Source organism: Equus asinus, chromosome 22 (genome assembly GCF_041296235.1).
Source record: "Equus asinus isolate D_3611 breed Donkey chromosome 22, EquAss-T2T_v2, whole genome shotgun sequence".
NCBI classification, from domain to species: Eukaryota; Metazoa; Chordata; class Mammalia; order Perissodactyla; family Equidae; genus Equus; species Equus asinus.
In genome coordinates this window covers 43,018,077-43,035,455 of record NC_091811.1, presented here as the reverse complement: position 1 = coordinate 43,035,455, position 17,379 = coordinate 43,018,077, and the positions used below count along the sequence as shown (strand labels likewise).

Genomic DNA, 17,379 nt, shown 5'->3' with positions numbered 1-17,379 from the left:
GGATTTGCGGAGAAAAAGCAGGACAAAAAAAAAAAGATTGGCAACAGTTGTTAGCTCAGGTACCAATCTTTAAAAAAAAACATACATTACTCAGAGAAATTAAAGAAGATCAAATACAATGTAATATGGTTCAGCCATAAAAAAGGAAATCTTGCCATTTGTGACAACATAGATGAAGAGGGAGAACATCATGCTAAGTGAAATAAGTCAGACACAGAAAGACAAATACTATATGATTTCACCCATACATGGAATCTAAAACGTCACACTCGAAGCAGAGAATAGAATGGTGGCTGCCAGATGCTGGGGAGTAGGGGAAATGGGGAGATATTAGTCAAAGGGTACAAACTTCCAGTTATAAGATGAGTAAGTTCTGGGGATCGAATGTACAAGATGATGACCATAGTTAATAATACTATATTGTATACTTGTAAATTGTATATTTGTTAATAGAGCAGATCTTAAGTGGTCTGATCACATACCCAAAAATGGTAACTATTTGAGGTGATGAATGTGTTAATTAGCTTGACTGTGGTAATCATTTCACAATGTATATGTATAGCAAATCACCATCTTGAACATCTTAAATATATACAATTTTTATTTGTCAATTATATCTCAATAAATCTGGAAAAATAAAACTCTTCAAACACACTGGAAGGTTCTCTCATGCCCCTCCAAGTCCACACCTCCCAACAGTAACCACCATTCTGAGTGCTATCACCATTCATTAATTCAGCCAGGTTCTGAACTCCACATAAATGGAATTACACAATGGTCCTCTTTTTGTGTTGAGATTCTTCCATGGAGATGCTTGTTACTGCATGTATCAGCAGGTTTTTTTTTTTCATTTCTGTGTATTATTTCACTGCATGAATATTATATAATATTCTATTCTTTTGTGTGTGTGTGAGGGAGACTGGCCCTGAGCTAACATCTGTTGCCTATCTTCCTCTTTTTGCTTGAGGAAGATTGTCACTGAGCTAACCTCTATGTCAATCTTCCTCTATTTTATGTGGGATGCCACCACAGTGCGGCTTGACAAGTGGTGCTAGGTCTGCACCTGGGATCCACACTTGCAAACCCTAGGCCACCGAAGTGGAGCATGCAAACTTAACCACTATGCCACCAGGCCACCCCCATAATATTCTATTCTTAATGGACATCTAGGTTAGTTCAAATTTGGGACTACTATGAATAAAGCTGTTATGACATTCAAAAAAAATGAATAGGAGAAACATTTCATGTTCATGGATTGGAAAAATCACTATTGTTAAGATGGCAATTTTCCCCAAATTGATCTACAGATTCAATACAATCCTTATCAAAATCCAAGTAGGCTTTTTTTATTTCCAGAAACTGACAGGTTGATGCTAAAATTTATATGGAAATGCAAAGGACTAAGAAAAGCCAAAACATTTTCAAAAAAGAACAACAAACTGGAAGACTAATACAGTTCTCAATTTCAAAACATACAGTAAAGCTATAGTAATCAGGACAGCGTGGCACTGACATAAAGATAGACATAATTAACCGATGGAACAGAACTGAGATTCCTGGGGGAAAAGAAAAACAACTTACGTTTTTGGTCAATCGATTTTCAACAAAGGTGCCAAAGCAATTCAGTGAGGAAAAGATATTCTTTCCTTTCCACAAATGCAAATGGTGAATTTAGACCCTTACCTCACACAATACATAAAAGTTAACTCAAAACAGATCATAGACCTAAATGTAAGATCTAAAACTACAAGACAGAAAAAAAATAGGAAAAAATCTTCATGGCCCTGGCTTAGTCAAAGACTTGTTAGCTATGACAACACACAAACAATTTCTAAATGAAAAAATTAATAAACTGTATTTCATCAAAATTAAAACCTTTTTTACTTCAAAAAGACACCACTAAGGAAAGGAAAAAGGTAAGCATTTCACCAAAGATACACAAATGGCTGATAAGCACATGAGAAGATGCCAACATCATTAGTCATTAGGGAAACGCAAAATTAAAACCAAAGTAAGATACTATTACATATTGACTAGAATGGCATATATTTTAAAAGACTGACTTTACCAAGTGTTGTCAAAGGTATGCTGCAACTGGAACTCTCATACACTGCTGATGCGATGTAAAATGGTACAAATCATTTTAGAAAACAGTTTGTCAGTTTCTTAAAAATTTAATCATATACCTACCATACGACCCAGCCATTCCACTCATAGATATTTCCCCAAGAGAAATGAAAGCATATGTCTAAACAAAGACTTCTATATGAACTTTCATAGCAGCTTTATTTGGAATAGCCAAAACTTGGAGAAAAAAGCCAAATGGTCATCAACAGATGAATAAACTGTGCTATGGCCATACAATGGAATACTACTCAGCAATAAAAAGGAATGAACCATTGATATACACAACCAACAACATAGATGAATCTCAAATTATGCTAGGTCAAAGAAGCTAGACCAAAACAAGGAGAACATACTGTATTAATGAAATTTATATAAAATTCTAGAAAATACAGACTAATCAACAGTGATAGAAAGCAGATCAGCAGTTGCCTTGGGATGGGAGTAAGGGATGTAAAGTAGCCAGAGGAAGGGATTACAAAGGTGCCCAAAGAAACTACTGGGGATGATGAATGGTCATTATTTTTGACATATGTCACAATTTACCAAAGTGCACATTTTAGATAAGTTCAGTTTATGGTATGTTGATTATACATTAATAAAGTGTGAAAAAAAATAGACCTAAGGACAAAGAGGAAACAAAAAGAACTGTTATATGGCTATTAGAATTCTAGGCAAGAGGCAGTGGTGGCTTAGACTGAAATGGAACCTATAGAGATGGAGACATGAGTAGATAACTTTAAAGTTTATTAGAATACAGAATTGACAATACTTTGTGAAACAGATATTGGGAGTTGAAGGAAAGGAAGGAATCAGGTACAACTTTTTTTTGGCTTAAGCAACTGAGTGAATAGTGGTGCCATTTACTAAAATGAGGAAGACTGAGACAGAATTACAGAGTCAAAGTTTCTCACTATGATTACCAAGAGTGATTCAAACTGGTTTTACACGTTTAATGTCTTTTAAAACAACGAACCAGAGTTTAAATACAGACACCTAGAAAATAAAAATGGGGCACTGATCAACTACCATAAATATGAAAAAAAAATTATTATGTTTATGATAAAGAAAAAGAAAGTAGTAATTCATAAAACAGGGATTATAAAACAGATGCAAAACACCTTGGCCCAAAATATTTTTTAAAATAAATAAATGAAAGGTAGATATGTACATCAGAAAATCCGTTACTTATAACTACTTTAATTAAATGCTACATTTTACTTACAGTGTTTTTTTTTCCTTAGAAGTTTTACTTAGGTCTGTTTACGTTTCTAACTAAAAATACTTCTGTCCAGTAAAATCAAATTAATAACTCAAAGAAAGCATGCTACAGGTTCTTTATTTCCTTCAACATCTTTGCTTACCTGTTTAATCTTTCAAATAATGTTCCAAATTGTGCTGTTTTATATGATGGACTGAAAGCATCTTGATTTTTGTTTAATTTGGAAATCACGGAATTAGAATAATTAACATTACTGAGCTGAAAAAAAAAAAAAGGAAGAACCTGCCAAAAGGGTAAATGTACATATATACAATTTAAATAATTTACCGTAAAACCTCATTTAAGTAGACATCTATAGTTTAAAAACGTATCTTTTAGTCTAAAAGAAAGAGTGTCCTTAATGAAAACAAAATAAATACTGTTCTAATAATGAAAGCAGTGTCAGTATTTGAATGACTGCTAAAATAACAGGTTTGATCTATGTGAGCGAAACATTTTCTCAGAGGTAAAAAAAGATTAAAAAAAAAAAGACCCGGAACACCAAGATCTTGAGTAAATAAAAGTTAAATATCGCTGACAGAAAATAATGATTTCTCCCAAGGAAACAACTGTACTTATCTCAGTTCCTCCATTTACTAAGTAATTTTAGACTGCTACTTTAATCTTTTTTTTAAAAAAAGATTTTATCTTTCTTCTTTCTCCCCAAAACTTCCCGGTACATAGTTGTGTATTTTTAGTTGTGGGTCCTTCTAGTTGTGGCATGTGGGACACCGACTTAGCATGGCCTGACGAGCTGTGCCATGTCCACGTCCAGGATTCGAACCGGCAAAACCCTGGGCCGCCGTAGTGGAGCGCGTGAACTTAACCACTCAGCCACAGGGCCAGGCCCTGCTACCTTAATCTTTCTGAATATCGCTACCACTGAGTGCAAAACGGGGAAAGTATGGAAAGACTCTTGTGAAAAGCAGATGTGATAACCCATTTGTTAATGAGGAAGGTACCATATAAAGATATTATAATGGCCCAACACTAATCTATCCAGCAATAATAATTCATATCTGTAGTATATTTTATGTATAAGCCATGAAACACAGAAACGAGACGTCCAAAGACAAGCAATGACAGAAAGAGTCAGAAAAAAAAACACGTGCAGGCAAAAAGAGATACTAAAAGTCTTTTTTTAAAAAAAGGTCTAAAATCAAGAAAAGCTGAAAATAAAGTCTGATAACACATCTCATCTCAGCCTCAGAGAGACAGTGTCAATGGTGCAGGGACAATGTCATCCCTTGAAGCGAGAAACACACAAACAAATCAAAACAGAAGAGAATATTATATATTGGCTCAATACTACTTCTCCAGGGACTAGTAAGCCCCAGACCACTTTTTATTCTAACCTGTTTTTCAACTCATTTTCTTATGTAATTTATAGTCTCATTTTAATTTTCCTGAAATCTCTCCAAATATATATCCAAATAAATAAATTCCCTAATACTTCACAATGTGACACCACACCTTACCAGGGACGTTAGCTTCTCTTTTCTCTCTTCTGCCATATGAAGTACATTATTTACCCCTTTGGAGATAATCACTAACCTGCAGTCTCTAAGTAGAAGATTATTCAAGTATAGATTACACAGGGTCTCATTCTCTATCCTATAAACTATTTAACAAAGCAAGGATGAGTTAAAGCTGATGTAGGATGCAAATTTTAGTCTTATAAAATACAAATGGAACGGGTAACTGAATGTTTTTCATTGCATCACTCGAAAATTATTGGGGGGCCAGCCCAGTGGCATAGTGGTTAAGTTCCCACACTATGCTTCGGCGGCCCAGGGTTCACTGGTTCCGATCCTGGGCACAGACCTACATACCACTCAACAAACCATGCTGTGGCAGCAACCCATATACAAAATGGAGGAAGAGGGCCACAGGTGTTAGCTCAGCAACAATATTCCTCAAACAAAAAGAGGAAGACTGGCAACAGATGTTGGCTCAGGGCCAATCTTCCTCACCAAAGCAACAACAAAAAATTATTGGGTCCTTAAATTAATAAGCCTAGCACAATACTTCATTTCCCTTCTCTGAAAAGCAGAAAACATACTTCAATAAAATTGAATATCATTACATATTGTATATAACTATAATACTGTAATATATAACTATAATTTATAAATTTGCTAATTATAAATTAATTTAGAAATAATACACAAATATGACATAAAACCACCTCATGCTAAAAATGGGAGAGATTCAAAACTAAATATTCTTGTTAACCTTGTTAACAAGATAGAGTGTTTACATAACCATTTTACTCACTACCATTATATATTAGTATAGTAACCTTTAATAATTTTATATTTTTTAACTCTATGTAAACTTAGTAAAAGATCATTTCTTGGTATGTTCTATGGCATATATATTTCAAACTTCAAAAATTTGGATGTTTTTATAATTTTAACTTTAGAGACTACAACGATTGAACATTTTAGCACTAAATATCTCTATCTATATACATATATGTGCATAGTCTTGGATGGAAGTGCATATAACCAGCTATCTTTCAAGTCATAGAAAGAATCAAGCCATCACAACTTATACTTTAACAGATTACTATGACATCACTGAGATTATGTACTGCTATTCAAAGGATCCTTTCCATATCATGTATACTGGGCCATCATGACATCACCAACTACTCCTTTACTGTGATTACAATCAAGTATTACATAACACATTGAACTATGGTCAATTTTACTATCAATAATTTTATAAAAAGATGATGATTTCAAAGACTTTTAAAGAACATTCCAGTTTTGGGATTCATAATCTTCTACAGTCCAGAGAATTAAGTTTTTAACCTAAGAAGAATTATTATACTTAATTTCTCTCCTAATTTGGCTATATCTATAGCAACCCACAACTAATATTTTTTCAATCCATAAAAAGAAAAAAAGAGCATATCACAAAAATATAAAATGCTAAGAACTAGTGATTGAAAGGGACCTGTTCACAAAGAACCAACCCACTAACTGGGAAAAAAATATTTGCAAGTCATATATCTGACAAAGGCTTAATATCCATAATATATAAAGAACTCACACAACTCAACAACAAAAAAAATCAAACAACCCGATCAAAAACTGGGCAGGAGACATGAACAGACATTTCTCCAAAGAAGATATACGGATGGCCAAATAGGCACATGAAAAGAAGTTCATCATCGCTGATCATCAGGGAAATGCAAATCAAAACTACACTAAGCTATCACCTTACACCCATTAGAATGACACAAATAACTAAAACAAATAGTAACAAATGTTGGAGAGGTGGTGGAGAAAAAGGAACCCTCATACACTGCTGGTGGGAATGCAAACCGGTGCAGCCACTATGGAAAACAGTACGGATATTCCTCAAAAAATTAAAAATAGAAACACCTTATGACTCAGCCATCCCACTACTGGGTATCTATCCAAAGAGCTTGAAGTCAGCAATTCCAAAAGTCCCATGCACCCCAATGTCCATTGCAGCATTATTTACAATAGCCAAGACATGGAAGCAACCTAAGTGCCCATCAACAGATGACTGGATAAAGAAGATATGGTATATATATACAATGGAATACTACTCAGCCATAGAAAAGAACAAAATCGTCCCATTTGCAACAACATGGATGGACCTTGAGGGAATTATGTTAAGTGAAATAAGCCAGATAGAGGAGGACAATTTCTGTATGACTCCACTCATATGAGGAATTTAAAAATGTAGACAAAGAGAACAGATTAGTGGCTACCAGAGGAAAGATGGGGTGGGGGTTGGGCACAAAGGGTGAAGTGGTGCACCTACAACACAACTGACAAACAATAATGTACAAATGAAATTTCACAAGATTGTAACCTATCTAACTCAATAAAGACTTTTATTTAAAAAAAGAAAGGTACCTGTTCATTCTGCTTTTTTTCATATGCAACTTTCTGAGGACTAGGCACTATTCTGGGAATAAAATTTTGTCTTGTAATATCTCTGTTAGAAGCTAATTCTGCTGACAAAGATGGTGGTGTGAAGCTGCAGTTTTCTATTCTGCTCAATTGAGGTTCGAACATTGTATATGAGTCCATGACTTGTGATGACTATAGGAAAGAAGATACAATCATTTGATTTGCCAAAATATATAAACTAGAGATGAGGAAAGTTAAAATAAAAGTGAAAAAGGTCACGAGTTAGAGAAAAAGTCCCAAGTAAAGGCAAGTCATCAGTAACTGACAGTCCTTACTAAGACAAGAGAGGTTATCAACTAAGATTATACTTAAGAGCTCCTTTCCATCTGCCTTTCTCACCGATGGTCCCCTCTACCCTCAAGCTCCATTCCTGCATGTCATCTCCTAATGACAGGAAATCTAAGTTTCATTTATCTACAATTCAGGTGAAAGATTTCCCAGAGATTTTAGTATCACTGCCATTATCTTTCTGACGTAGCTTAACTTTGGCTATTCAAAGGAAAGTATAATTAATAATATGGCATTGGACTTTCACATTTCAAGCTTTAATCACAATCTATGTGTTTTCTAATTGATTAAAGTCTTATTTGCTAAAAAATAATTATTTGCAATATACTTTGAAAGAAAAATACTCTTGGGATCAACATGAATATTGAAAATCACAATTTGATATAAAATAAAATAGTCTGGTCACCACATTTGAAAACATGAATGGCTCAATGATCACATGAACCCAAAGTAGAACTCCCCAAATGAATTATCCTTTGCAGCTCTTCAGTGACAGGCAGAATCAAATGCTTTGCACACAAAGGCCTAGTCTACATTACCAGAACTCCAAAGGGTTTCTCATAAGCAATCGTTAAAATATTCTTAAGGTATAGGTTTCTTACATTAAAAACTTCTAAAAGAACAATTTTAAAGACTAAAAATTTTTTTAAAGGATAACTAATTTTCTCTGATTCTCAAAAAATTTATATCACTTGATGGTGAAACTGGCAGAAAGTGAGCCATTGATGATTAAGTAGCTAGGAACTAAAGTTTTTTTCCCTTTTGCAATTACTGATTATAGCTTTTAGCTGTTTAACCCACTCATTGTTAATTGTGCTGTTTAGGCAATATGCTGACTCCCGCTAGGCTCCTATAGGTAACATCTTCCTGGTGCCTGCATCACCTTGGTAATGCGTGTGTGAGCTGTTTTTCAGGAATTAGAACTCCTTGTCCACTTCAGGCCAGTTGAGACCACCAACTCATCAACTGGGCCCACGGAGATGTCCGACAGGTGACCTTTTAACTCGAAGAGGCTAAAAACTCTACCCTCAGATCATGCTGATGTCGCCATTTTGTGAACATGGGTCCTATGAAGAGGCATGAAGTCTGACTACGCTTGTGCAGATCATCATTACCTCACCTCGCCTCACCTCCAATCACCTCTCTCCACATTTCAGACGACGTTGACCCCGTCCCATATATATCCCTGAGTCTCTGTTTTCGGGGAAGCAAATTTCAGGCTCATGAGCTCACTTCCTCACATGGGTACCTTGTGAGTAAACCCTCTCTCTGCTGCTATCTCGTCATCTCAGTGTTTGGCTTTCTGGGCGGCGAGCAAAAATGAACCTGGTTGGGTAACAGTGGCATGTCACAATTGTTAAAATAACTTAAATAAATTTTTGTTTAACTCTCACCTTAACTGGGCCAAGTTCTTCCTTGCTGCCTTGTCTTTGATAGTGTAAACTAATGAAAAGAAAATGTAACAGTTAAACACATAGGTGGCAATAAAATTGGTTATCTTTTATAAATATTTAAAATTCATACTGTTCTATACAAATATGAAAACATACGGAACTCTTAAGTAAATCATTCCAGGGTTATAATATTATTGTGTTTTATAAAAATTATATTATTACTACAGAGAGATTTTTATGATAAGGAAAGTCAAACTATGCATCCAAAAAACACTTAGCATGGATATTAGTTCATTGACAAAGGTCTTAATAGTTTAATAATACTGCTAACAGTCAAACAAACAAAAACTGGAGCTAGGATAATCCCTTTATACATTTTCCAATGAATAAAACAGAGTTGATAATGACTCTTTCAAATACCTAATAATATACAACCTAGCTAAAACCTACTTGTTTTCCATATCATCAATGCAAAGGTTAGACGGGACAAGATGAGGCGACATTGGAAGTTCTAAATCATGTTTTCTCAGGGGCATTTTTATGTCTCTATTCATATTCACATGGATCGGTTTTCTCACAGTTTCTATAATGAAAAAGTTGCAATTAAAAATTAAGAATGAATAGGGGCTGGCCCCGTGGCCGAGTGGTTAAGTTCGCGCGCTCCACTGCAGGCGGCCCAGTGTTTCGTCGGTTCGAATCCTGGGCGCGGACATGGCACTGCTCGTCAGACCACGCTGAGGCAGCGTCCCACATGCTACAACTAGAGGAACCCACAACGAAGAATACACAACTATGTACCGGGGGGCTTTGGGGAGAAAAAGGAAAAAATAAAATCTTTAAAAAAAAAAAAAAAAAAATTAAGAATGAATAATAAAATCTTTTAAAAGCATTGTTTGATATACCATGGTCATTAAGTAAATGTACATCTTAGATATTTACTAAAACCACCTATATTCTATACATGATAGAAGACATTACAGTACTAGCAACTATCACAGATAATTCAAATCATCTTTTTCTTCATCATCTTACATTCTCCTCATGAAAGGGGCCCTACAAATTTTGCTTTATTTTTTGATTCCTTCAAAACTCCCCTAACCCCTAGACTGTATCAGTTGCTATATTACACACTCCCATAGCACTACATATGTTCTCTATTATAGCACTTACCATAGTTTACTGTACTTGATTAACTCTATCTCCCTCACTAGATTTTTAAACTTTAGATGCAGCAGCCTCGTCTCTCCTTATAGACGATATAACTATTTTGACCGCTTAGTACTTTTAATTACGCTCCTTTTCCAGGACATGCTTTTTACACATGCACAAACTACAGAGTTGTAGTGGAGAGATTCTATCTTCTTATATAACCCTGCTTCCCTGGAAAAAATAATTGGTTTAGTGGCAACCACCTGCCACTCAATAATGGTATTACACCCCTCTGGTTATAAGTAATTGTTCCAGCGCTGAGACCTGACACCAGCAGAGCAAGGCAACATCCTTCCAGCGGAATTAAAAAATTCAGAATCAGAGAAGCAGTTCTCAGTATTTCCCTGGTGGTGAAATTGGAGAGATGAGCAATGTTAGTTCATAGTGGGTTTTTTTTGGATTTTATTTTTCCTTTTTCTCCCCAAAGCCCCCTGGTACATAGCTTCTAGTTGTCAATGTTAGTTTTTTAATGTCACATTTTAAGCTTCATTGATGAAGACAGTCTGAGAGAATAAAACTAGTATCTGAAGTGAAAAAGAATCTTGGTAGTATTCAATTTCCTGACTCAAGCAGTCTCTGAGGCCCAGCTGCACCACTACCCTTCCTTTTAGCTAAGTGTCTTAGTCCGTTCAGGCTGCTATAACGGACTACCACAGACTGGGTGAACTATACAAAACAGAAATTTATTTCTCACTTTGGAGGCTGGGCAGTCCAAGATCAAAGTGCTGGCAGATTCGCTGTCTGGTGAGGGCTCGCTTCCTGGTTCACAGACAGCTGTCTTCTCCCTGTGTCCTCACACAGTGGTAGTGGTGAGAGAACTCTCTGGGGTCTCTTTTACAAGGGCACTAATTCCACTCATCAGGGTCCACGCTCCTGACCCAATCACCTCCTAAAGGACCAACCTCCTAATATCACATCAACATATGAATTTTGGGGGCACACAAACGTTCAGTCCACAACATTAAGTAAGTAAATATATATTTTTTAAGTTTCCGTAATTTGCAGTCATGAGTCCTAACTAATAAAATCTTGCTTTGGTAGAGGAGGAAAAATCTTTTCTCTCTACCCTTCTAAATTATCAGCTGGGGGCCTGTAACAAAAGACAGATTAACAAGAGAAAAAGCATACAAATTTATTTAATATAAGTTTTATGTGGAAAACTTTGTAAGGAAATGAAGACCCAAAGTGGTTAAACCTGAGCATTTTTAAGCTAGGTTTGATGAAGAGCGGAAAGTCCTGGGGAAATGTGACAGGACAAAAAGGGGTATCAGCTAAGTGTAGTAAACTGAGGGAAACAGCAAGTTCTGTTCATTAGATTCCTCTCGGTGTTCCCTCTGTGTTGGAGATAACAACGTTCCTTTTCTCGGGGTATAGCGAGGGCACTTCTCACATGAAAATCCTTCCTGCACATGCTGCTTCCTCAAATTCCTCAGCTCAAAATATTCAATATGCCAAGGTACCTTATTTTTTGGTAGTGTGGGGGATCAGAATTGGCCAGCCCAAAATGTGTCTCTTTGGCATGAGGATTATTTGGGGCTGATTACTTTTAAGAAACTGCAGACAGGCGAGAAGCTCTGAAAAGTAGAAGCTACCCTCTGTAAAACACATTTACATTTGTAATGGAAATCTCCATTTGTAAAGGTAACTCCCTCTCTGTACCAGGAAGAGGGGGGATGTCCTTATGTCCAGAAACTCCTATCAAGGCAGAAGGCAAGGACTTAAATCCGCATAATAACCTTTCTCTTATTTACTGTCCTTTTCTGGTAATCTCCCATAACTGACTCCCTCCCACCCCCAACATGCTCCTTTGTCTTTAGCCAAAGACAGTATTTAAGATGACAACCTTAGCCAGTCTGGGAGTTAACCAGTTTTCCTGGATTTCTCCCATGTATACATGTTACAAAGCTTTGTTTGATTTTCTCCTTTTATTCTGTCTCATGTCAATTTAATTCATAGCCCAGCCAGAAGAACCTACAAGAGATAGAGGAATTCTCTTCCTCCCCTACAGCAGCATGTCCTGCCCCTGTTATTTTCTGTTCTACTTCCAGAATCCAATACAATACTTAGGGTAAGTACTCAAAAAACATACGTTCAACGTATGAATGAAAACAGAGTGAGGGAGAAAGGAAATATATAAAGTTAAATACATCACTGGACAGCCACATGTAAAAGAATTAAACTGGAACCCTATCTTACACCATACACAGAAGTCAACTCAAAATGGATTAAAGACTTAAATACAAGACCTGAAACCATAAAACTCCTAGAAGAAAACATAAGGAATAAGCTCCGTGACATCAGCCTTCACGATGATTTTCTGGATTTGACACCAAAAGTAAAAGGAATAAAAGCAAAAATAAACAACTGGTCGTACATCAAACCAAAAAGCTTCTGTATAGCAAAGGAAACCACCAACAAAATGAAAATGCAATCTAAAGAATGGGAGAAAATACTTGCAAATCATATTGTCTGATAAGGGATTAATATTCAAAATACATAAAGAGCTCATACAACTCAATATCAAAAAACAACAATCGATTAAAAAATGAGCAGAGGACCCACTGAACAGACATTTTTCCAAAGACGACATACAACTGAGCAACAGGTACATGAAAAGGTGTTCAACATCACTAATCCTCAGGGGAATGCATTCAAAACCACAATGAGATATCACCTCACACCTGTTAGAATGACTATCATCGAAAAGACAAGAGAGGGGGCTGACCACGTGGCCGAATAGTTGTTTGTGTGCTCCAGTTCAGTGGCCCAGGGTCCGCCAGTCCAGACCCTGTGCACAGAGCTATATACTGCTCATCTAGCCATGCTGTGGCAGCATCCAACATAGAAAAACTAGAATGACCTGCAACTAGGATATACAACTATGTACTGGGGCTTTGGGGAGAGAAAGAAAGAAAAAGAAGAAGATTGGCAACAGATATTAGCTGAGGGCCAATCTTCCTCACAAAAAGTAAAAAAAAAAAAAAGACAAGAGGTAAGAAGTGTTTGCAAGGACGTGGACAAAAGGGAACCCTTGTGCACGGTTGGTGGGAATGTAAATTGGGGCAAACCCTATGGAGAACAATATAGAGGTTCCTCAAAAAATTAAAAATAGAACTATCATATGATTCAGCAATCCCACTTCTGGGTATATATCCAAATAAAATGAAAACAAGATCTCAAAGAGATATCTACACTCCCATGTTCACAGCAGCATAATTCACAGAGCCAAAATATGGAAACAACCTCAGCATCCATCAATGGATGAATGGATAAAGATGGTGTGGTGTGTATATGTGTGTGTGTGTATATATACAATGGAATATTCCTGAGCCATGAGAAAGAATGAAATCCTGCCATGTGTGACAACATGGACGGAGCTAGAAGGCATTATGCTAAGTGAAATAAGCCAGACTGAGAAAGACAAATACTGCATGGTATCACTTCCATGTGGAATCTAAAAAAAAAAAAGTCAAACTCATAGAAACAGAGAATAGAAAAGTGGTTGCCAGGATCTGGCGACTGGGGGATAGGGAAAGGTTGGGAAAAGGGTACTAACTTTCAGCAAAATGATGAATAAGATCCGAGGATCTAATGTAAGACATGGTGACAATAGCTGATAACACTATTACACAAATGAAGAAAAAGAACTAAATATAGCAAATATATTTACAACAGAAACTTTTATTCCCAAAGTTTATTAATAATGTATTTACTTCTACTAAAGTGTGACTACATTTACTTGTGACAACTGTCATCTGTGGAGAAACAAAAATAGCACAGAAAGGAAAAGAGGAGACACTAACAATACTGTGATCAATTTCAATCCCTTTTTTATGAACTCAGTTCTTAAGCTCTCATTTTAGCACTTGTTTTAAAAATTAAATATCAGACACAAGTTTCCTTGAGAGAGAAAAAAATACTCTGATTAAACTTTTTATTTACTTGAAGAATCAAAGTGCAGGCCAAAATGAACTCTATTTTGAAGTATTAGACTACTATAGTTAACATCCCAAGAATGTCTAAGAAATTCAAGTTATGAGATAGGAAACCAATCATTGAGGCAAAAACTTGTTCAGCTCTTCCTTTCAAACAAATTCTCCAAATAGGATAAGACAGTAAAGATATTTATTCCCTGCTCTTTAGCCAAACTTTGGTAACTATCTGCCTAGACAAAATAACATAATAATTGAAACAACAGCACTATAAGTTTAACCATACCTTATAAAATTAATTTTATATAACACACCACCTAAAAAAAAAATAAATGGATTAAACAATAAAACATTTTAAGCAGAGACTAACAAAGCTTCTAATTTAAGAGGGCAATCAAGTTTTAAAATTACTTTCCACATCCTTTGAGTTCTAAAATTACAAAATTATTGGAAAACTAAACATTATGATCACATCAGACTCAAAACAAAATGTTACTGGAGAGGCTTACTTACCAGGTCTTTTCTTCTGGCAAGATATCTGATTTACCATATACAGGTTAAGGAGGTCTAAACTGACAGCAGAATTTTTGACAGGTGATAAAACTCCCTGTAATTTCATTTTTGATTTTAACCTTTTCTTTTCAAAATATTCCTAAAAAAATTAAAAATAAAAAGCTATTCTAGCAACCATATAGTTTCAGGAAGAATCATCAATAATAAAAAGCAATAATGCTATTAAATAATTGACTTGATATTTTTTATATTTCTGTGACACCTCCTTTACATATTTACATATAAATTAAAATGAATCATGATAACTTGTAGTTCGCCCAAAGACTCTAAATTACAGCTTCTTATAATCTTTCTTTTGTTAAGCGTAATGCCTTTAAAACAGAACTGTATAAAGCCATTCCCAGGTATCAAAAGATTAAAAAAAAATTATCTGAATGTGGAACGTTTTTTTTTTTTTTTTTAAAGATTTTATTTTTTCCTTTTTCTCCCCAAAGCCCCCCAGTACATAGTTGTATATTCTTCGTTGTGGGTCCTTCTAGTTGTAGCATGTGGGACGCTGCCTCAGCGTGGTTTGATGAGCAGTGCCATGTCCGTGCCCAGGATTCGAACCAACGAAACACTGGGCCGCCTGCAGCGGAGCGCACAGACTTAACCACTCGGCCACGGGGCCAGCCCCGAATGTGGAACGTTTTTAAAAACCTGATAAAACAAATCTGATAGGCTAAAAACTTGTTTTTCTGCAAAGTATGCTATACCACAGATATAAAAAGCCTAAAGATACGCACAGCTGTGTGCCAATAAAAGTCAACTGAAATGAGAAGAGAAAAACAAAAAGAAGCTATGTGAGAACTTATCTGCAGCCAAAGCTAACTTAATTCTGTTATCTCCCCATGACTCCTAGATTTTCTTTTAAACCAGACTTGTAAATAATTATCATTTTTCATTCAGTATTTATTTCTGATTGAGAATTATTCTTATTTTCATTCTTTTTCTCTCAGATTACATCCTTAATTTAAGAAGTTCAAAGGCATTTGTTCAAAATTTGTTTATTGAGCAACTATTATGTATTAGACACTATAACAAATTGTGAAAACATCTTCTTCACTATATAACTCATAACACAATGGCATAAACGTGATTATAAATGTGAGATATAAAAAGTGAAAAAAGTCCAAGATGGTAATATATTTAATGCAAGAGGAAGTATCATTTTTCCAAGAAGTTAAGGTTTTATCACATTAATATTTCAGAATATTAATTATAATAGACTTTTAAGATTCTAAAAAACATAAGAACTGTAAAAGACTTGCCAGCTATCAAGCAAAAAAGTAAATGCTGCATTTTTATGCAAACTTAACCACAGATAAAAAAGTGTTTACATTTCGTTTGAGTGATGTGCAACTCCACATTGGGGCTTGTTTAAAAAGATCACACTATGGTCAGCAATGAAATGACAGAACCTTCAGGATGTAAATATTTTTCCCCTTTGAAAAACATGACTCTGGATCTTATAACTGACAGTGTCTTGGAATTAAGATATTATTTCCTAAGGCACTGTACTCTGTGAAGGATAAGACCATAATGAGAAAGAGAATGACACAAACAATTACAACTGAGCATCAGGAGTATGTAAACTACTGGTAGATGTGGGGAGAGTTGGCAGAGGGAGGGCAGGAGGAGAGGGAAGCTTTCTTAGAAAATGACTTCTAAGATAGATGGATGAGTCAGTTAGCCAGAGTGTGGGAAGATAATGTTCCAGGAATGAAGAAGAACAGTACAAACACTGTGTATGAAGGGAGCAAGCCTTTACTCCAGGGGACACGGCTGAAGAGGTTGAACCCTCATAATCTATCCATCATGATAACGTCTAATCTTTCTTTTCCTAGAGAGAACAAAGGTATGTAACTAATTTACCTGACAAGGTTAGGCTCAACTTTTTTTTTTTGGTAACTTTTGCAGACAATTTCACTATTTTATTATTTAATATCAAATAAACAATAAATTCAAAACACATTTCCAATCTTTTTAGCACATTAACAAAGTTGTTAGGCCTCCACATACAATTCCTATGGGGATATCTAAGACAAGCAAATCTTTATTTAGTAAAAAAATGTACTAAAGCATGAGTATAAAAGACAGATTGTTAAAATATTTCAAATGTTATATGTATAGTCATGACTTCCAATGGCTTTTGGTGACATATTTCATATTATAGGATATCAAGTTTATTTCTAAATATTTTTTGTGTGGTATTTTTTTTAACTTTTTATTAAGATTATGATAGTTTACAACCTTGTGAAATTTCAGTTGCACATTATTGTTAGTCATGTTGTAGGTGCACCACTTCACCCTTTGTGCACTCCCCTCACCCCCCCTTTCCCCTGGTAACCACCAATCAGTTCTCTTTGTCTATATGTTTAACTTCCACCTATCAGTGGAGTCATACAGAGTTCGTCTTTCTCTATCTGGCTTATTTCACTTCACATAATACCCTCAAGGTCCATCCATGTTGTTGTGAATGGGACGATTTTATCCGTCTTTATGGCTGAGTAGTATTCCATTGCGTGTGTGTGTGTGTGTGTGTGTGTGTGTGTGTGTGTGTGTGTGTATACATATATATACCATATCTTCTTTATCCAATCATCAGTTGATGGACACTTAGGTTGCTTCCACATCTTGGCTATTGTAAATAATGCTGTGAT

General features: G+C 35.6%; 1 protein-coding gene across 1 annotated transcript in view; it reads right to left on the bottom strand.

The window, feature by feature from the left end:
• REDIC1 (regulator of DNA class I crossover intermediates 1) overlaps positions 1 to 17,379 on the bottom strand; it is a 73,686-nt gene that overhangs the window by 32,192 nt on the left and 24,115 nt on the right. The window contains exons 3-7 of the mRNA XM_070494785.1: positions 14,678 to 14,816; positions 9,474 to 9,606; positions 9,024 to 9,072; positions 7,285 to 7,473; positions 3,489 to 3,604 (exon numbers count right to left, since the gene is read on the bottom strand). Of these exons, the coding sequence (XP_070350886.1) occupies positions 3,489 to 3,604; positions 7,285 to 7,473; positions 9,024 to 9,072; positions 9,474 to 9,606; positions 14,678 to 14,816 (626 nt within the window). The remainder of the gene's footprint in view (positions 1 to 3,488; positions 3,605 to 7,284; positions 7,474 to 9,023; positions 9,073 to 9,473; positions 9,607 to 14,677; positions 14,817 to 17,379) is intronic.